General features: G+C 39.8%; 1 protein-coding gene across 5 annotated transcripts in view; it reads right to left on the bottom strand.

Annotated features, from left to right (window-relative positions):
- AGAP1 (ArfGAP with GTPase domain, ankyrin repeat and PH domain 1) overlaps nt 1-20,649 on the bottom strand; it is a 382,691-nt gene that overhangs the window by 344,266 nt on the left and 17,776 nt on the right. The window contains exon 1 of one of the 5 annotated variants that reach the window (XM_027803018.2): nt 8,641-8,903. The exons of the other annotated variants lie outside the window; for them this stretch is intronic. Within the exon in view, the coding sequence (XP_027658819.1) occupies nt 8,641-8,743 (103 nt within the window). The 5' untranslated portion in view covers nt 8,744-8,903. Of the gene's footprint in view, nt 1-8,640; nt 8,904-20,649 lie in introns of those variants that run through there. 5 annotated transcript variants of the gene reach the window in all.

The raw sequence follows: 20,649 nt of genomic DNA, 5'->3' as shown, positions 1-20,649 counted from the left end.
TTGCCAGTTCTGTTACTGGGCATTGAAGTGATAGGCAATTTCACAACCGTGACATAAGATAAGCCATTGCATTTTTCTTTTTTAAACAGTTTGCAAGCGAGTATCATTGTATTTATTTATTCTGCTTAATTCAAAAATAAAGGTTAGGTTGAAAACTGCTGTTTGCGCCATGCCTTCCTTCCATGTTTCCACTCATTCCTAACTGGGCATTATGTCAGACAGCTAAGCAAAGCTTTAAATTTTCATCTGTGACCAGCACTGGCTATGAATATGCTTACTACCAAGTGCCCCTTCCAAGAAGCAGTAATAGCTTCCATTTCAAAAAATTCCTAGCATCTTTCCCAGACTAGCACAAACATACCAGCTGTCCAGAGGCCGAGCACACCTTGCAGCCGTATTTCAGCCTCTGCTCCTTCACACAGCTACCAGGCACTCAGCCACACTTCTCCTGCAAACCAGTTTTTTTTAAAGAGTTAAAAGACATTTACAAGAAACTAAAATAACCTAGTACAACTCAGTCACATAAAAAATATTTTTAATACTACGTGAGACTGGTAGTCTCCAAAATCTTGCTTCCCTTACATTAATTCTTACTAGATGTGATCTTCATATGTGCTTGGAAACTTTTTTCCATACATTCACTGTTATTTTTGAAGTATTTTAGAACACCAAAACTATTTTTTCTACTGCCAAAAAAACGCATGCTTTATTGTCTCCCCAGATACTTTGGTGTCATGTATTTTACTCTTCCCCATACCCAGGTCTCAGTTGTCAGTAACCAGAAGGGGGCACATTTTAAGCAGTATGTAGAAACGTCGTAATTTTCTCAATTCTCAAGCTATTCGACATGCTTATTCTTACCAAGTAAAAATCACCGTGTCATCTCAAAGCTCCTTACTTGTAACATTAAACGGAAAATTTCCATTTCCTCTTTCTTCTTACAGAGAGAAGAATTTCCATCAGGGATTCGATTAGAAAACTTCTTGTAAGCAGTGAATTATCTCACTGCCAGCACCACTGCACACTGCTGTGATGTTTCAATCCCAGCACAGCACCTGTTCTGTAGAAACACTACTGTTAACTTGGAGGAAATGACTGTATTGGTTGTTTCATGCTCTGAATTTAAGTTAAAAAATGAGACCTCTTCTAAAGCATTTCTGATTCTTTACTTACCGTATTAAGTTTGTAAATAAAACTCCAGTGAGCGTAACTACTCCAGAATGAGCTTTTTTTCACGCAACACAACTTCCACACTAAAGTCAAAACAACAATGCACATAAGACAGGAGTAACACAAAATATTTTCAGCTCGCGATAAAAAAAAGTTTAAAAACATCGGTTGTTCTTTGAAATTCAGGAAGCAAAACATGCTCCGATCCATCCATTTCAAGACTTACTGTTCACTGATCCACAAGCAGAGCTACAAAATTCTTTAAGAGACTGCTGCTATGGCGATGCCTCTTCAGGAGCAAACAACGTCCAAAAAAGCACTGTGGAAAACCATGGCAAAAAGCTCCGCTAGGTTTTAAATAGCCTATTGCAATTTGGAGAGCAGAGGAGAAACGTTACCATAGTAGAAAAATAGTTTCAAAAACTACACAAGAGAAAATCTGAATGCTATCAAATCAGGTTTAACCTGGGATTCACCTGAGAGGTTTCTTTCTCCTAACATTGACACTAACAGGCTGCGCTGCTTGCATTTAAAAAACAAACAAAAGGTTTGCTTAAAAAGGCAAAACTTATTAGTGGGATTCATTTACTGAGTATTTCACTTGTAATTCCAAAAACCATGACAAACGCTAAGAGCTTGAACTGGACCATGTGCTGGATGCAATTAAAGGAAAACACACTTTTGTTAAAAGTCTGATTATTCTTTTTAGCTGCTCAATGCCTGACACCCCCTACACCCGAGAACCAACTTGTGCCTATGAGCGTGTTCATACGGCACTATGCTTGATCAAATCAGCTCTAACTTTAACCTATAAAAAAGAAAAAAAGCCTAGCTTCAGGTTGCGAGCCAACACACCGGCACAGCACCATTCCAGCTGGTGCTAGCTGTGACAGCACACAGCGAAGCGGCAGGGTGAAGCAAAACACACGTTGCTCGAAGCCCACGGGAAACCCCTGGGCCAAAAGAAAACCCTTCCATCGTCTGGAATTGGCACCTTTTCTAACCACGTGTGAAGGCACTCAGTGTAACTAATGCTTGCTGGTAACAGCATAAGAAATACATTGAACTTGGATTGATCTGGATGTGAGATGACGCTTGGACATGATGCTTGGCATTCTGACAAGGTATTGGAATCTTTTAAGTTTTTAGCCCAGTTTCCATGAAGAACCAAGTACTTACATAGTAAGTCAGGCTTATTTCTTTAAATTTTCTGGTTTTACCCATGTGTTGAGTTTTAAAACCCAATAAAGTATTTTTAAGGTATGCATAACAAGAAAAAGCAGATTTCACTTCACAATTTAGGAGACCCACTCAGAAAAAGGGAAAATTTCAAGAACGAAAAGTAGGCAAAAAACAAAAAGGATCAAAAATTGTCTCAGAAGATGGAGAGGCTGCACTGATTTCCTACCACTGTTACTGCTGGTTTAGAGGATTAGCCCCGGTCTGATCTATCCTCCCTAATCTAATAGGAAACTCCAAACACTAACTGTCCTTTTATGCCAATTTATCAATACCAAGAACTGGGGACATGAAGTTTAACATTTTTTCCAATATGTCTGGATAAGCCGTCCCTTAAGGCTAATTAGGCAGCTTTTTTAGGGAATGAAAGATCATGAACCAAGATCAAACAGCTTGGTTTTGCATTTCCATGATCCCCCTCTGATGTTATGCCAGAACTGCGCTTCCTGCGCAGAAGCCGATTTCAGCAGAACATCCACACAGACTTAAAATATAGAAGGCAGGACAAGTGCTTATTAATAAAAAAGCTTTCAATTCATCTTACTCTAAGAAAGTAAATATGTCATTATTCCTACAATCATGTATTGATCGCCTGCTGAACTATTCATTTTTAGCATAAGCAGCATCTCGGACATAGGTACAAGGAGTATCTGCCCCACTTGAAACAGTACTCAAAGGTTTAATTACTGAGGTGCCTCATTCCCCACCACATGAATGAGAACAAAGAATATACCATCCCAATGAACTTCCCCCTTTGGGCTTCTCCTGCAACCATCACTCTTTCAATAATCATCTAAGCAGTTCTATAAATACTGTGTCAGATATCGATAAATACAGGCTTTTACTAATTTGAAAATCACCTTGTATTCTCCCCTTCTCTACAAGATTTTATGTTGTTCTTCATTTACTAAACTGAAGTATTGACATTGCAGTCATCTTCCGCTACTTTTGACAAAGAGGCAGTCATCGTTAATTTAAAACATAAGCCTGTAATAGCTAGCAATCATTTTGACCATCACTACAGGGTATATAGCAACTACTATCAAATAAATTTCTCCAGTCAAGTTCACCATAAAAATATGAATTACTTTATCACAAAACTCAGCATATACAATTTAGGTCAGCTGTCACAATGCCATCAGCACTAGCTCTATGAGCTCCCAGCTGGGTCAATAAACACACTACCAGGGCCTGAAAAGGTCAACATGAACTGCCTGTTCAAGCACTATTTCTTTAATTTTCTGACTAAAACCTGACTTCACTACCAAAAATTCTCAGGGTAACCTGAAGTGCTACTTTACAGTATTTGAAGCATGGACTTCGAGGTTCTTCAATATAGATTGTCCCTATAGCACATAAATTCCCACCCCAAAAAAAAAAGCGCACACTCAACATGTTGGGAGTTCATGATCACAATTCAGATGGATTTTTCCTCCTTTATACATAGCACATACCTTATTTACAAATCTATTTGCCTGCTGTATAGTTCACCCACTCTTCTGACTAGAGAAATCTAACTACATTGAAAAGAGAGTATTGTACTTCCCATCGAGCCATGTTCTCAGGTAGACAGCATGCCAAAAAAATAAGACCTTCAAGGCCTAGAACCAATATAATGACTTATGGAATGCCTACCCCCAGTTACCCATTAGCAAATTACATTCTTCAATACCATGTTTCTGGAAGATTTCAACTTCACTTGCCAGTTATCTTTTGAGTTTCACCACACTGATACCACAGGAACTCATCTGAGCATATTTCTGCTTCCAAATGTCACCAGAATTATTAGTATTATAGTTCCTTGTGTACAAACCAATTCTGCATTTACTAATGTACCAATGATTACTGCTAAAAAACTTGCCATATCCTTATCTGAGGGCATACTTAAGGATACTAGAATGGTAAGGCTACAAAATTAAACTGAAAATAGATGCATAAGCCCTTGTGTTCACTTTCTTAACCACATCATCATTACAGGTCCTGACAGTGGCAGTGGTTAATACCTTTAGGCAATGATTCTCAGACTAACGTAATTCTTCCCCACGTAAGAGATTATTCACAATGAGAATCAGTATTTCACCTTCAGAGATCAAGAACAACATCTGTGTCTTCTCTTCTGCACAGGTACAACATACTAAAGAATATCTGCCCACAGCACAATATTTATCTTGCTACTCTCTTCTACCAAGAGACACTACTCCCATAAATACTGTCCAGTTCAAGAAAAACAATCCAGCATGACCATTCACTTGCCAATCTCCTTATAAGAAGAATACTATGAATATTGCTAATCACAGTAAAAAATCATGCTCCACCCATAAGTGCCAAGTGTCATCTATAGTCACACAAGCAATGAGAATTTATTTTTTCAAAATTTTATGGATGCTTATTGAAAACACTTTGACAAACTGGAATGTTCTTTCTCTCATTAAAGAGCTCCTTCTCCTTTAGTTTATTGCAGTTCCCAGCACACAAATACTTTCTATTAATCACTGTAGTCCCTGCAAAAATGAAATGCTCCAATTATTCTGAATAGCCTAAGCATTCACAAGTTTATCAAAATTTCTCTTTTCCGCTTTCAGAGCCAGGATGCTTTTAACAGCTCCAAAATACTACTTTGATACAGCAGAGTTCATAAAAACCTCAGCTCATTCGTAACTTCACCACTTATGTTTGAGACCAAATGTTAGGGTTGCCTCAGTCAAATCCTTTTCTAGCAAGCACCCGCCACCTACGTAAGAGAAAAGAAATGAAAAAAACCCACTCTACATAACTGATGCAGGTCCTAGCACATGAACTTCTGGAAGTTACAAGAGCTCCTTAATTGAAGTTTCTACCCATCACCTAAATGATGTTGCTGAATTTACTCACTATTAAGACCTCTAGGCTACGGGACATGAGCAGACACCAATGCTGCCAAGAGCTATACTGACAAGAAGCAGACGAACACCAAGAAAGTCTTACAGCCCCATAGCTTGGGGACTTTCATAAAAGCTAATCTTGGATCACATTTTGTAGCTGTACTACCAAACACAGTAAGTAGAATCAGCACGTATTTATATTTACTAAGCACCCAGCAAAGAACTGCTACCAGCACTAGAGCATCAGTGATTTTAGGGGGGTTTTTTTCCCTCTTGTGTTACTAATGGTACACAACATGTTGTTTTGACTGGTACCAAACCTCAGCTAAGCTAGTAATGTGCAGAAGTTAATTAATGATTTACTGCCAATAGGGGAAAAAGGTAACAGTTGGGTGTTTTGATCTATTTAGCAGGTTTTTTGTTGCTGCTGCTGCTTTTAAAAAAAAATAGCAAATTTTTGGCTTCACAAAAAGACATCTCGAAGCAAAAACATGACATTTAGTGTATTATCAGAACTCGCAGCAGACAGCAAGCACTGTTCATGATCATTACCCTAGCATTTACTTCCACCAGTTGCTGCTGGGATAACAACATGCACGAGGCTTACAGCTCATCTGAACTCCCAGAAAATGGGATTTCTTAATATGGATATTCCTCAAAGGAAAAAAAAAGTTAAGATCTTCAATGCAAAGAGATCAAATTTTTTCATTAGACATATAGATGGAGTTTATTCATCATTAACAACAAACTTTGTGACATCACACCTTCGCTACTAGTCACTAATTTAAGGAAACATTCAAACAAACATTCAGAAAAATTTTCAGACATTGAGTCTTAAATATTGCCAGTACATTTACAGGTGCAGATAAAAGGTTTCTATAAAGCTCAAACTTTACCATCACTGTGAGATTGCTTCTGCTGCATAGGGAACAGTGAAATCATCATTGCAAGCAGAGAATTTCTGCCAGCTGAGTATTCCATTTTGGTTTTTTCTAACTAGATAATGACAAAGTACAAGGACGCAGGACTAACTCAAGAGTTGCTTAGCCACACAAGTAACATCAGGGACTTAACCCTTCACTGCAAATACCAAGACTCTGCTACTGACAGTTATTTAACCTCCTAAACCTCATTTTTAAAAATTACCCCTTTGAGACAGAATCACTGGAATACACAGAACTGAACTGGGGGGGGGGGGGGCACACATACAACACATACCAAAAGAAGGAGAAAAAAAAAAGTTAAATACTTAAAGTACATCAGAAAATTTTTATCTGTATATTAACATACTTTTCTCCTAACACACTAACCTTAAAGCATACATTTTTTAGCATTCACAGTTAAATTCAACTAGGTAGGTCATGTATAGACCAAGGGTTTCCAATACTTCTCTATCTAGTCCCACAAGCGATCCAACTGCCAGACAGCACCACTTAAATGAAGATTATTTCTTTTTTCCTCCAAGAGGCCACAATTTGATTGCTCTTTTCTTTTCAAGCCATCATTTACAATTTGAATAACCTCTGTCACGTACTGACAGACTGTAGGGGGGGGGGGGGGGGGGGGGGGCGGGAATAAATCGCTGAATTCCCCACCTCCCACCCCCAAAAAAAGATCTTTAATAGATTCTGATGCACACCATGTGTTGACCTTGGCTCTACCCGGGGAAGAAGCTGCCACCATTACAGATCATAGTCACAAATACCATGGTCACATGAAGAGGCAAAAATCTACATGACCTGCAACTAAAACTCTACTGCACCTTGTGGCTACAGGATACACAAGATACCCTGAAATAGGGTACAAACAAAACAGCTTCGAAAAGTGGGCATTTTACCACACAGATTTCATATTTTTCTCACTCAGAAAAAAAATTATTTGAAGAAACTGCTTTTTGAAACATTTCAGTAGATGGTGTATTTTCTTCTTTTACCAAACTTTATCACAAAAAATGACTTCAGTAGGTTTCTATAGCTCTTTATGACCACACAAGTCCGGCTATTTTCTAAGTAGTTTTTGCTGCGTGAGGAAATCAACTATCAATAAACTTCCCTTTGCTGGAGATTAAGGAAAGCAAAGGTAAGCATGTCAAGCAGGAACCTTGCCAGACCCACAGACCGAAAACAAGTTCATGTTTTCATTTTTTTCTCAAAGTGAAAGCATCATGCTTTAAAGGCTGCTACAGACCCAGTATTCCGTTTTGCTTGCATCTACCTACGTTGAAAGTCTTTATATATATTGAAGTCATGCTGAGGTGGCACTCAAATTTTTTTCTGAAGCTTTAAAAAAATAGCTTCTCTGGCAATAAGAATCCTAACGGCACCAGGCAGTGAATTCCCTACCTTACCAACGCATTCTTTCCCAACATAAGCAAAACAAGCATCCCGGGAGAATGCCATTCCGTTTCAGATCCCTCAAAATTATCTACTGATACAGAGCTAACAGATGTGAGAAGAAAATATTTTATATCTCTAACAGGAGGTTTAGTCTCTCAATAGCTATATTGTGATAAGAAGATAAGGAATCGATCTAACCTCTTTTACTCGTGCCCTCCACAAATCATACTCACAGAAATAGAGCAGGTCATGATTTTTCTGAAGCAAGAATTGTACAAGCCCATCAAATATTAAAAAGCACTGCAGATGTCTGCAGTCCTTTCTAAAAGCTTTTTTCAGACAAGCAAGGAGGACACATGAATTAATTAAATTAACTGTTTCCAAACATCCCACTTCTACAAGCCATTACCTTCCTTCAGATGTTTTAAACTGAGACTTAGTCTGTTCCTCCAGGCTTTTCAGTCCAGAGCTCCTTTATAACTAGTAACAGTGTGAGCGTGCTTATCCAGGCTTCCAGGACTTCACAGAGACCTATTGCTCTCTGCACAATCTTAAAGAATACTTATGTCCCACTGAAGCTTTTCTGAAAGCCTCCAACTCCAGACTGCCCATCAGGCACATCTTCAGGTTATCACTTCCACGAGCCAAAAATATAAATACTAACACAAAACTACATGCACTGCATAGAGCCTCTTAATTATCAGGAATGCATACGAATCACTTCAACTTATTGAGATACTGTATCCACCCAACAGTACACTTAATGGGTTTTCTTAAATTAAATCTCTTCCAAGCATACCTCCATTTCACAGTGGCACTAGCTAAATACCAACAGAGGACAAATTCTTTCAGATACAGCTGCAAGGTACCCATCTGAATAATTCTGTCAGGACAAACTTACGGTGCCCAAGCAATCCCTCATTAGCGCATTACTTCAAAAATCAGTCCTAAGACGCCCGTTTCTAAATAGTAAACTGGCTCAAAGACATTATCTTCAGAACAGAAACGGCACCGAAAGCTGAACAACATCATACCTAGATTTGAAATGCCATCTTCTTCCAATTCCTTTCCAACGAGTAACATCCTTCCCAAGCAAAGCGAGTTGCAGAAGTCAGCTTGTGCCCTACCTATACGCATACATGCTGGTTCAAACACACCACCAAGACTTTAAATGAACCTGCCAGAGAAGTACGGAGCTCTGAGAGTTGCAACTTCACCCAAAGATACGCAGCTCCTTTTACCTTAAACCAGGCAGTATTTTTTTTTCCTCTTGCATAACTAGAATTCCCAGTTACCACTGTTTCCACCCACAGTCTTGCCCGTGAAGGAACAGCCTGCATAACCACCCTCTGCCGGGCTGACCTAACAGGCTAGCAGATCAACACTTTCTGATCACAGCTCCTAAGAGGTTGCTGAAAATAGAACACCAGCTGCTATTGAAGTCCATGTGCTCAGTATCTAGCGCCACTGACCAAGTCCCACATATGAGACCTCCTATTTACTTAATGCAACAGGCAGATTTAATATTGCACTGTTATCTTCTAGTGAAAGGCTGCCTGACAGCAATTTAGTTCTTCACCCCGGTTACCAGGGTAAAAAAAAAAGTCCACCTTTTTTTTAGCCCAACGTTTCACATCAGTCATCACTACTTCAGACTTCAGGGGGCTATTTCAGGCCTCCAGAAGCAGCCAAGCATGTTAAAAAAAATGCAGACCCCTCTCAAATTTCACCAGCCCTACTGCGAAAGACCATTATCGATGGCCTCACACCGATTTCACACATAATTGTCACCAAGAATTGGCACCGATGCTTTTTTATCCAACACCAACAATTTGCTGTGAACCGAATCCGTTTTCTATTAATCAGATTATCACTACAACTGAATATATATTCTTAGGAACCTTACTCAGACTGACCTACTGTTACCTTGCGCTATCATAGAAATTCAATCTGTCAACAACCCAGTACAAAGTCCGTGTAATTGTATCTGCTTAAGTACAAATCCACACTTGGCAATAAGCCCCAAACAGGTACTTTTTGTTCACCTGTCAGTCAAGCTTCATTCGAGTAATTACAGCCTCTTTCTCCCTGGAACAGCTACCGGTATTTGCAAAGTCTCAGGTGTCTGAATCCCCAGCAGGCATGCCTACCCAGAACTTCCAATGTTATGAACAGCATACTCGAGCAGGTGCATAAAGCCAGCAGCATCACTGAGGCCAGCTATGGATCAGCCAACCTATACTAACTGCTATGGGGATATTTCATTAACATTCACCACTAATTGGTTTGGCTAAAAAACCTAGACCAAGCTCACTCATGTTCCGATTTGCAGGTGTTTCCACTTCTACCACCTGTACTTTGTCTTTCCTAGATGGAAAAAAACTTCTTCACTACTTCCTTCTAGTTATAGTCCCAACTCCTACACGTGCTTCAGACAACTTGAAGTGGAACAGAGAGGATCAAAGGCATAGTACTAACCAGCAAGTGTTAGAGAGGCACAACATAACCGAAACCAGAAGCCATATTCTGATTATTTCTTACAGTAATCCTTAATCTAGGTCCCTTTTACTCCCTTCTCCTTCTAGTTCTTAGCAAGATTCTCATGCAAATTTCAGCTTCATTAAAAAAGCACATGCGTTGTACTTTTAAGAACTAGTTCCGTACTACATGGCAAGAAAGTAAGATTTGACCTCTGTTATAGCCTACGTGTCATTGTAAATAAATGATCAACCTGCTTAAGTCCAAAAAATGAACGCTGAGAACCCACAGAATTTAGCCTTCTGTTTATTCACTCCTCAGATTACAAACTCCCCACAGATTCTTTTCCAACATAATGAACATTACTCAATAGCACGCTACATTTGACATACAATCTCCATTTACAACATTGTTTTAAAGATACACCAAGGAATACACTCATTGCTTTCCCTCAGCTTCTGAAGCTTGAAATACAAGACACCTATAATAGTTTTACAGTTAGATAAATTAAACTGAATTAGCCAACTTTGATAAGGAAATAAGCCAAAGACAGTTCTTCAGTCTTTCTCCTCTCATTCAGTTTCTACTTATGCTGGTGTTAAGGGTTTGAGTGTGGCTTGTCAGTTTCTGTAGGATGAGTGTCATGTCAGGAGGCTCCAGGACTCAAAGCTGCTATTTATTTCCAGCTGAAATGTGTTCAAAATGCTGTGTTTTCACCCATTTTAGGATTTTTAGTTTACTCTTAGATTATGACCATTTGGTTAATTTTCAACCCTTTAGCAAGCATTACATAATGAGTGTATTGCGTAATATGTTTTAAGCAGTCATGACCAACCACCTTGGATTTTATTCAGTTTCCTAATTATCTGAAGCCTAGGCCTAAATACTCTGTAATTTCCCCCCCCCCCCCAGTTATATAGATTAAGCAAAGCGCTTATGCCTTTCCAAGTAAGGGATAGTGATTTCTTAGCATAAGTTAACTGTTAAGGAAGTTAATTCCTACTTGCTGGAATCACTGTATAGCTGACTGTTTAGAGCACTACATTATTAGCCAACTGACTAGAATTAAGTCCTAACCATTGCTTAAAAGGCTTTTCCATTATTATTATCATCTGATAAATGTAATTCCGCTGTTACTCAGCATTGTATACTAACTGCTTCAGTTATTTGCTAATTTTTGTTGATGCAGCAAGGGGGTTGTCTAAGCTACAGGAAAAAACCTGCCAGGCTAATCCTTCAGAGGCAGCTGCAGTTCTTCTACAGATCCCTCATTCTTACAGCAAAGCTTGCTTTTCCATTTTTCATACACAAGTAGTAACAATCAATTTTGGACCAACTATTTCAAGTTTTAAGTTATCTTCTTTTTGGACATCAGCTATGCTCCTACTACTCAAATGGCAGGTGGCTCACAGCTCAAGCAAAGAGGCAGCCACACTTCGCTGTTTTACACCCCAAAGTAGAGTTTGTAATTAAACCATGGGCTCATTTGGAAATCTATTTTGCAAGTGCATTTGCAGCCATCAACTCCAATCCTCAATTCCCACAGATGCCTTGAACATGAGATAAACCACAAAATGCAGAGTCAAGAACTGAGCAGTTTATCCTCAAAATACTTCAGGTTTTAATCTTGACCTAAATTAACTATACTGGCAAAACTCAGCAAACTGAGAACCACCACCCGCATCAGTATTGGGTCTCAGGCAAACAGTTAGTACAACACTTTCTGTATATTTATCTTTTTACTACCAAAGGTGCAATATGACCTTTTAGAAGCTTCTGGTACTTACTTAACAGGAGTAGTAGATAGGTATCTCCTTGTGTTTTATTCCAAAATTGTATGATTTTGCCTTTTTTAATTTTTTTTTTCCAAAAAACAAGCATTCTTATTGATGTGGGGTCAACTCCCAATGTTAGTAATCATGCTAACGCTTGCAAGCAAGCTTTTACAAGCACACTCAGTACAGTAGTTACCATGGAAAGTCTACAGCAGCTACAATTCAGCTTTTTCTAAAGACCCTTTCCTCACCACCCTGGCTTAGGCTTCAAGTCAGTATTTCAACAGTTTTCATCCATCAGCAATTGTTATGCTAAGACTTAGGTGCTATAATAGCTCTATTTTTAACATTGCCTGCCAGAGCATGCCTCACTCAAAGCAGCCTGTCAAAAAAAATTCACCCCCCAACATTAATAGAGATATTGAAGAAGTAGTTGATGTCATTCTGTTGTTTTAATATGATAACAAGCCCAGTGAGGCACATCTAGATTATTACAAACTACTATATACACCATTTCCAAAGACCACTGAAATTCAAAATTCAGGAATTTGCCAGAGAAAGGGTTTCGAAATTAAATTATTGTATTTGGTTAATCGGTCCATGTTACACTTGGCACAGCCAACTCCAGCTGCCACAGCCCATGCCTCAAAATGCTTATCCCAATGTAACACAGGGAATTCCCCTGTAACAAAATTCATTTATGGATAAGACACTGGACTACTTTCCTGACATCTTCAATGTGGAATTAAAGTCCACCAATAAAAGCAAGGGACAGCGAAGACATGAGAGGATATGCAAAGCCTGAATTCAACTGGGTTGTTCAATTTAAGTTAAGTTGAGCTGCTGAACTGAATCCACCCCCCACCGAAACCTACTGTTCACAGCAACAATTCCTAGCAGTTGAAGACGTTTCCTGCATTTTTTCCCTACCCATCACTCAACTCATGCTGATCACCACCTTTTCTACTAGCACTGCGCTAGGCAACGCACTAAGAAAATTTGCCTTCAATAATTGATCTCTCACAATAAACTCCTGAGCTGAGAAGCGTGGCCGCAGATGCACCTCACTTTTCTCCCTCCATACAAAACCAAAGCACCTTTCTGAATGTATTAGCCTGGACATCCACCCACCTTACAGTTCAGTTTTCTGGTTACACGGAACTCATTAGGAGGTTCTTCTAAGAAGGAAGCATAATCAATAAGGCAGTGGCACTCAGTTCCTTCAGCACAACAGGGAGACTCACAGACAGGAAAGGAAAATTACCGTATGGACAGCAAGCCAGAGTCCCTTCACATTTTTTAATTTAGGCCACTGCCTGATTTTTCAGATAAAAAAAAAAAAAAAAACACCCACAGCCAACATGTACATAAAAAAGCAAACATCTTCAAACAACGACCTTCATCATCACCAAATCAATATCTGTAACAAAGCAAAAGATAGCACACTCTTATAGCCAAGTCTTAAAATAAGTGAAATTCTTATTGACAATCTTTTCATCTGCTAGTGTATTCCCCTTAATACTAAGCCTAAGTTGAAAAATTCAGAGTTGAGTATCAGCCCCTTGGTTTCTTTCTTAAATTGTATTTACCCATGTTTAAAACCAAACATCTGGCATTCCTCCATAGTAATTCTTATTGCTCTTAGGCAAAGGTTTAATAATTACAAGCCTGATTCCATCATTCCTGATAAAAACAAACAAATAAAACCAAGACAAGTCTCAGTTATAGTAATACAGGACTTTCCTGGAATCTTGACTTTTTTAAATTTCACTCAAGTTGCTCACAGTTTTTCCACTGCACAGTTACTAGGCCAAAGTCAAAATCCTTTTCTTCCTACTCAGCCACAATAGCTTGCTCTTCACCCTTTTTCCAGAAATCTAATTACTTCTCATTAACAGCTGCTCAGAGAATGCACAAAGATCCAGTTGCATTGCAGTATTTATCATTGCAGTTACTACCTTGCAATGGTTACAGCCAGGTAAGCATCTAACAAAGTCCTAAAATCTATCGTTGTTTTGGTTAAAGCCTTCCCCAAGATACTCAGTCACAACTGATCTCAGACATGACTCAACAGCAAAAGAATTCCGCAGATCCACAAAACCTGATGAAATAAAAATTAGCTCGAAGTAGCAGTCAGCAGCAAAGACTGATGGCTGTCTCTGATCTGCATACAGATCAGGGTCCACAGGCACCCCTGTTTAGATTCTAAAGAAGGTTCTGAACGTGTCCAGCTTAGGGCTTTGAATGATAAAGCCTGCTGAACACCTGTAGTGTTGTAGTTCAGCTGATAAATGACTCTCCCTGTTGAATATTTCATCCTATTCATCTTGCTAAGCCCATAAACAAATCAAACTGAGCCAGAGTTCCAGTCCCGAATGAAACACCTCCACCAGAAAACACTTCTCTTTCTGTTGACAAACAAGGATCAGACCTACTAGCTTGCTAAATATTTCTAGGACATAATGTAGCATTTTGCAGATTTGTTTGTAAAGATAATCACTGCAAGTGATTACAGGATCAAGCTTTTGATCAGTCAGGCATTCAATACACACAGTCTGTCTATTTACAAACAACCTGGTGATAATCGCCTGTTCTACTAGACAGAAAGGAATAAAAAAATATATACATGTATTCTGAACAGTTAGTATTTCTTTCTAGGTAATTTGAGAAAAAGGTTACCTTAGGTTGTTTGACAAATAATTAATATTACCACAGGCAGGTGCCCACAGCTGAGAGAAGCAGCACTCTGCCATACCTACCATCTCCTCACAGATCTCAGGCTGCCACTCAGATCACATTTAAACGAGGAAAAACATTTATGCTTCAGCTCATGCCATTAGGAAAATGATCCTATTTCCAAGGCTTCCTGGAAGTTGCACAAGTACCCCACTGCTAGTCCCCACACAGGCAGAAAGCCCCTCTTTCAGGTACTTTTCTGGCACGCAAGATAAAGGTTATGAGCGTTTCCCCCATTTCAAAGAAAACCTTTGAAAACCAGCTGACAGTTTGTGGTTTGGTTTAGGTTTTGTTGTTTGTTTGGTTTTAATAAAGGCTTTCACATTCAGTCTACAGATAGAGGCGAGTCCTTTAGCCATTACCCCCCCGGCAAACAGCGCAGATGTAACAGGCACAGCACCGGGAGCCGGCTACGGCTGCTGCAAACAGAAGATGGCACAATTATCAGGACAATCAAAACTCGGAAGCCATTCACCAAGAAGCACTGGAGACCAATAAGCCCACATAAAAAACTAACTACGGTATCTGTGGTCATCAGAGACCTGAATCGCCTTCAAGCAAAGGCTTTAGATGAGCCCAGTACGCGGGGGTGACCGCTTTATGTGCCTGGTTCAAGGGCCTCCTGTCACCACCACCATGCAGATGCACACACTGGAGGAGACAGTCCCCTGTTTTTGTGTCACCGAGCTGTTCTTGACCTTCGACAGCAAGATCAAACACTGAATGCACGGACATTCATCCACTGTGGGATAGCAGTACAGAGGTTCATTCTGGTGACATCTCCAACTAGCAGATTTAACAGAAATAAAAGAAACCCAAACACACTCAAAAACCACCGCATCAGTCTTTTACCTAACACCCTGTCTAGTTCTCATTCTCACCCTTTCAAATTACCTAGGTGCATTATCAGTGGCTCTGCTCTTTACATCAATCCTTTTCCATTCCCTGCCAGACTGAAACAAGCCTCCATTAAAAAAAAAAAAAAGACAACAGTTGCACTCTAAATGTCACAAAAAACCTGAGCTGCTACCCAGAAAATCAAGCAAACCTTCTGCAAAGTTGTGAAGCTTTGTAATACAGGCAACAGTTGTTCTAGCCAGGTTACACAAAAAACTAGCAGTGCCATAACCCAAGCAAGAATTTTTTTCAAACATAACATTATTTTCCCAGTAGCAACCTGCCATCATAATTCTTCACACTGTTGTTCATGACAAAGTCCAAATTTTTTGGGGGTAAACAGAACAAGTTATTGTGAACTGAAATAAGCTTTCAGTAAGGTGGTTCAACTTCCCAGACATCTGCACTTGTACTAATTCCTGCTACATTTTCATCTGGATGCTAACACAGGAGTTGACTTTTGACATGCTGAACCCTTGTCCCACAAGATTAGCACTTGTATTTAAGATACATCAGGCACAACTACGTTGCTTGAAGTTTGCCCAGCCCGTGCAGTTACTTGAAACTGAACCAAAACCTGAGTGCAAGTCAGTCAAGAATTCCTGAGCATCAACCATAACAGAACCTCTGCATAATACAATGCATATGTGTGTATATATATATATATTTATTTTTTTTTTACACATCTTCCAGGGAGTAAAAAGTCCCTTTACTTTCTATTTGAGTAAGTATGTAGCTATTACCAGCATTTCAAGAACACGTTCTAAAATTAGCAGAAGCAGTTACTAGCATGCATTTTAAGGTAGCCAACACTCCCTAGCAGCAAGACAGAATGTGCTCTCATTAAGCCTCACCTAGAACTTAAGATTCATCTGAGAGATACTTAAACTTAATAGATAAGAGTTCTTTACTGAACTGCTCAGAAATAGTACTAGACTAAAAATGCTCATCAGTAAAAATGCACAAATTGACAAAGTTACTTCATCAACACTTTCATAATACAGTTTGTCAAAGCAGCAGACATGGTGTTCTACTCATCCCTCCAAGTCACTTTACCACTTCCAGATGGTATTAGGCAAAAAATACCAATAAAAGCTAGAAAATCCAAATCAGTACCTTCTGCAAGTTTTGGGCCCATCTTCAAATCTGTTTTTAAAGCCAGTACACCCACACGGGGTCTCAAAAAAACTTTATACAACCTAACTAATAGCTACCTGTCGCAGCACTACCTAAAGTAGCCAGTTGCAACAAGGCTTCAAAAGTTCATTTACTGTCTGTGCTATTTCTTCATCCTCTTCAGGCCAGCCCACCCTGCTTCTCCTCTCTCCTACATCCAGGGCACTCCCTCTCCTCCATCTGCTTCTTCCACGTCTCTTCATCCAGGGCTCCTCTTCTGTACCCCTTAGAGCTATTTAACTACTTAGCAGGAACCAGCCACAGCTGCACATTATCCACACCAGCCAGCCCACCGCCCCTGAAGCCAGCCCACAGCTGTATATTATCAATGCTAATTAACCCAGCTTCATTCCTCTATAATTCCTCTACAGCTACCTGGGAGAAAAGTCAGTAAATCACATCAACAGATTTGTCTTAGATGTCCATCACATTCCAAACAACACAAGCTCTGTAAGAGGCAATCTCCTCCTGTTTGCATACTCTGAATGTCCAACAGCAACACAGGAATTTGAAACTGGATTACCTTCTATTTGGCGATACAGAGAACTTTGTTCAAAATTTACAACTCTTCCACCATCACAACATTTCTGTGCTATGAGCTGACTGAGTTTTATAGTATGAACGTAGTAACCTCAGGTTTTAGGAAGGTCACAGCCAGAACAACTAGATGGAGAAGGACTTCACAGAAATGCAGCACAATAGAGTATTCGTGGCAGACATACCACAGTTAGCTGTATCATTTATCTCCACCAAGCACTTTTACAAATAAAAATCTCAATACATGACCCAAATACTGAATATTTGGGAAATAAGGTAAATTAAACTTCCAAGCATTCCTAGCTTTATTGCACGTAGAACAGCAAAGAAAACTCGCTGACCTACCCTACCATCCTATGGACTGTGCATTCTGTTCACAAGCACTTAAGGCTTAAAGTTGCTAAGCGCCATATATTTCAGCACCATATATTTCACAAAAGCAGCCAAATCCATGTTCTAGAGGATGATTATCTTTACTTATGGCCTGCAACCGTAGTTACCCTTAACTGAAACAGCCACTTAAAAAAATTCATACAAACTGGATTTGTTTCCCTCCAACATCCATCCTAGCACATAGAGTGATCACCAGTCTTCTGCAGTGCTACTGCTTTGATAACTGGATGTTTATTTCCTAGGCAGTATCATCCCCTGTATTTTCCTTCCTTTCAGGACTTTATATTTGCAACAAATCCAAGGTAGAGAGACAGCTTCATTACCTTAAAAATAAAAGTAAAAATATATGGGCGTTTGTTCAGCAGTATTGAGAATCTTTTGCTAAAGCATAGTGACCTATGATACAAATTTAACTTTTATCGAAAGCCTGAGAACATAAATCTCGTGTTATTCACTGAAATACAATATCACATTTCTTAAAAGCTCGAGATCTATGTTTTGAACAGGCTCATTGCTCTTAACTACAACTTATCTACAGTCGTAAGTTATCAGACTACCAAAACACTTCAATATCAAGTTAGCTAGAAAAAAGGAAGCATTATAACAACATGAGAAGGCTGATCTAAGCTGGCCTGTTAAGATTTTTTTTCGTTCAATGAAATTTCCCAACATATGTTTCCATGGAAAGCATATCCAGGCAGAATTCTCTTTTCTACATACAGCACTGGATCTTCCACAGCCGCCGACAGAAGGCAGCAGTTACAGATCAGATCAGTCCAATTTGGTAGTACAAACAGACAAGGGCAAGAGGGACTGAGTGCAAGGAGGCATAGTCAAATCCACTTGGTACTCAAGCACTCACTTCAGCCTAAATAAGCATCTTCCAGAAAACATCAATTGTCCAGTACAAAACTTAATTAAACGCTTTGGCCAACAGTTGTTCCCATAAACACTGCAATTATCTCAACATCAACTACCACAGTCGCCTGTTAATTAAAACATCATACCATACAAAGTAGTCAACACCGAGCAGCGCTAGCATTAAGTCAAGAATACGATTTTAGGAACGTGCTTCCCATTTCATTCAAGCCTAGGACACAGTACATACTTACCAAGTTTCAGAAATCCGTCATTCTTCACTGTAGTGGTGGGTGTCGAGTCTGCAGCAAGCACCCCTTTGTCTTAAAGGTGCCCATTCCCAACTCACAGGTCCCTAACAAACAACTTGATCATCCTCCAAAGAAGAAACAGCTGTGGATAGTCAAGGCCCATCAAGAAATTAGAATGATTATGGCTTAGAAGTACTTAAGACAAGATTTCCTTTCCTGAATATCTGCAGGCATCAACAGGTACTTATGAAAGCCACACTCAAGTTAGCAGTAACTGCAGCTATGCCAGCTGGGCTCAGCTCAAGGTTCTGAACATCTAGCCAGCACAAACAGACCACGTCGCATCATCTTTCAGCACTTTTTTCTATGATAAATTTCTTCTTGATGAAACAAATACTGCATTTAGCTGCATGACTTGCACGCAATACAACTCTAACGGTATTTTAATTTGCACATAGTAAATTAAAAACAGTCATAAGGACAATGCGTAATAGCCTTTTAGCAACATTAATTAAAACCTTCAGATGCCTATTATACAAGCAGCTCAGGTTCAACATACTATGATTGGTTGCAGATAAAGGGAACATGCATATACCTCCCAGAGAAATGGGTTCAAGTTCATGAGAGCCTGAAAGCTATTTTACAGCCTACTCATCAGTTCAGCTGCAACAGCTTCTGTGCAGCACTATGCTACCTTGCCCCTGTTGCTTAAGGAAAAACAAGGTTTAGGTGCAGGCCAACAATCCACTGAACAGAGCCAACAGCCCTCTGACACCCTAACAAGCCGTCCCAGACCTTGCAGCACAAGCCCACACCCATTCCCGTAACGGCTCTGAAGCTCATCTGAGCCTTAAACAAGTTTAGTGGGCTTGCCACCCTAGTAAAACAATTCCTTGTGTTTACACTAGGCTTTTACACTGGTTTCTGAAGGGCTACAAAAGGATGCTGGTGGGTTGCAAAGATCCTCCTCTTTTAGCAACAGCAAATAAATCATTACAGGCTCACCTGCTCATAAGCTATGCTCTCACAAGACCCTGAAGATGTACACCTGTTTTTAGCAAGTGTGTACTTTGTTGTTTGGCTTTACCAAAAGCCTTTTACATTCCTGGTACTATTTTCAGCTAAGTCTGAACTGGGAATCAAGTAGCACATCATTTGGAAATCAAGTTGAACAGAAGTTCTAATAATTCTCAGCCACAGAAGAGTACAGAAATATAACGCTCAGCTTACAAACTTGACTAACCTAGAGGATTTACCCTGTGGGGTTTTTAAAGAAAAATTTTAAAAGCCTAATTGAATTTTTTACTTTTCCCCCCCCCCCCCAAAAGACTCTCAGTACCGCAGCAACTTTATTCATTATTAATCAGGCCTCATCTGCTCAATACAATGTTTCCATAAGATCAGTAATCAGCCACATGCTACAACATGGCAGCAAATGTGGTATCCTTTTCTTGACATAAAGCTTTCACCTCCTGAAGAGCAGACACACGGCATAAGTCAGAATGGTTTGGTTCTTTTTATGCAAGTCAGTTTAGCCACTGGATGAAAAGCACGACGTTACAGTAAACCTCATGCATAAACACACAAAAAAATCCTCTCCCCCACTTGGAAATTTTGAGGGTTTTACTCAGTTTCGGCTTGATTTAACAGCAGAAGAAGCCTTGAGAAAAAAATGCCTGGAAGGGTATACAGAAGAATGCTTAAACTAGCCTTGCAGCTAGAAGCACAGATTGCCCGTGCACACGCTCGCCTCGGCTGGCTGCCCACGGCTCCGCACGCACACCTTGGCACCAGCACACACGCGCCTGCTGACACGCAGGTAGCTGGGATGCCGCTGCAGCATACGCTGCCTCCCTCTGCCAGCAGTTTGGCTTGCAGAAGGATGCAGGCAAGAATGACAAACAGCACGGGATCACGGGCATCTTTACAGTGATGCTCTGTA

This window comes from Falco cherrug, chromosome 8 (genome assembly GCF_023634085.1).
Source record: "Falco cherrug isolate bFalChe1 chromosome 8, bFalChe1.pri, whole genome shotgun sequence".
NCBI classification, from domain to species: domain Eukaryota; kingdom Metazoa; phylum Chordata; class Aves; order Falconiformes; family Falconidae; genus Falco; species Falco cherrug.
This window is presented reverse-complemented; position numbering and strand designations above follow the sequence as displayed.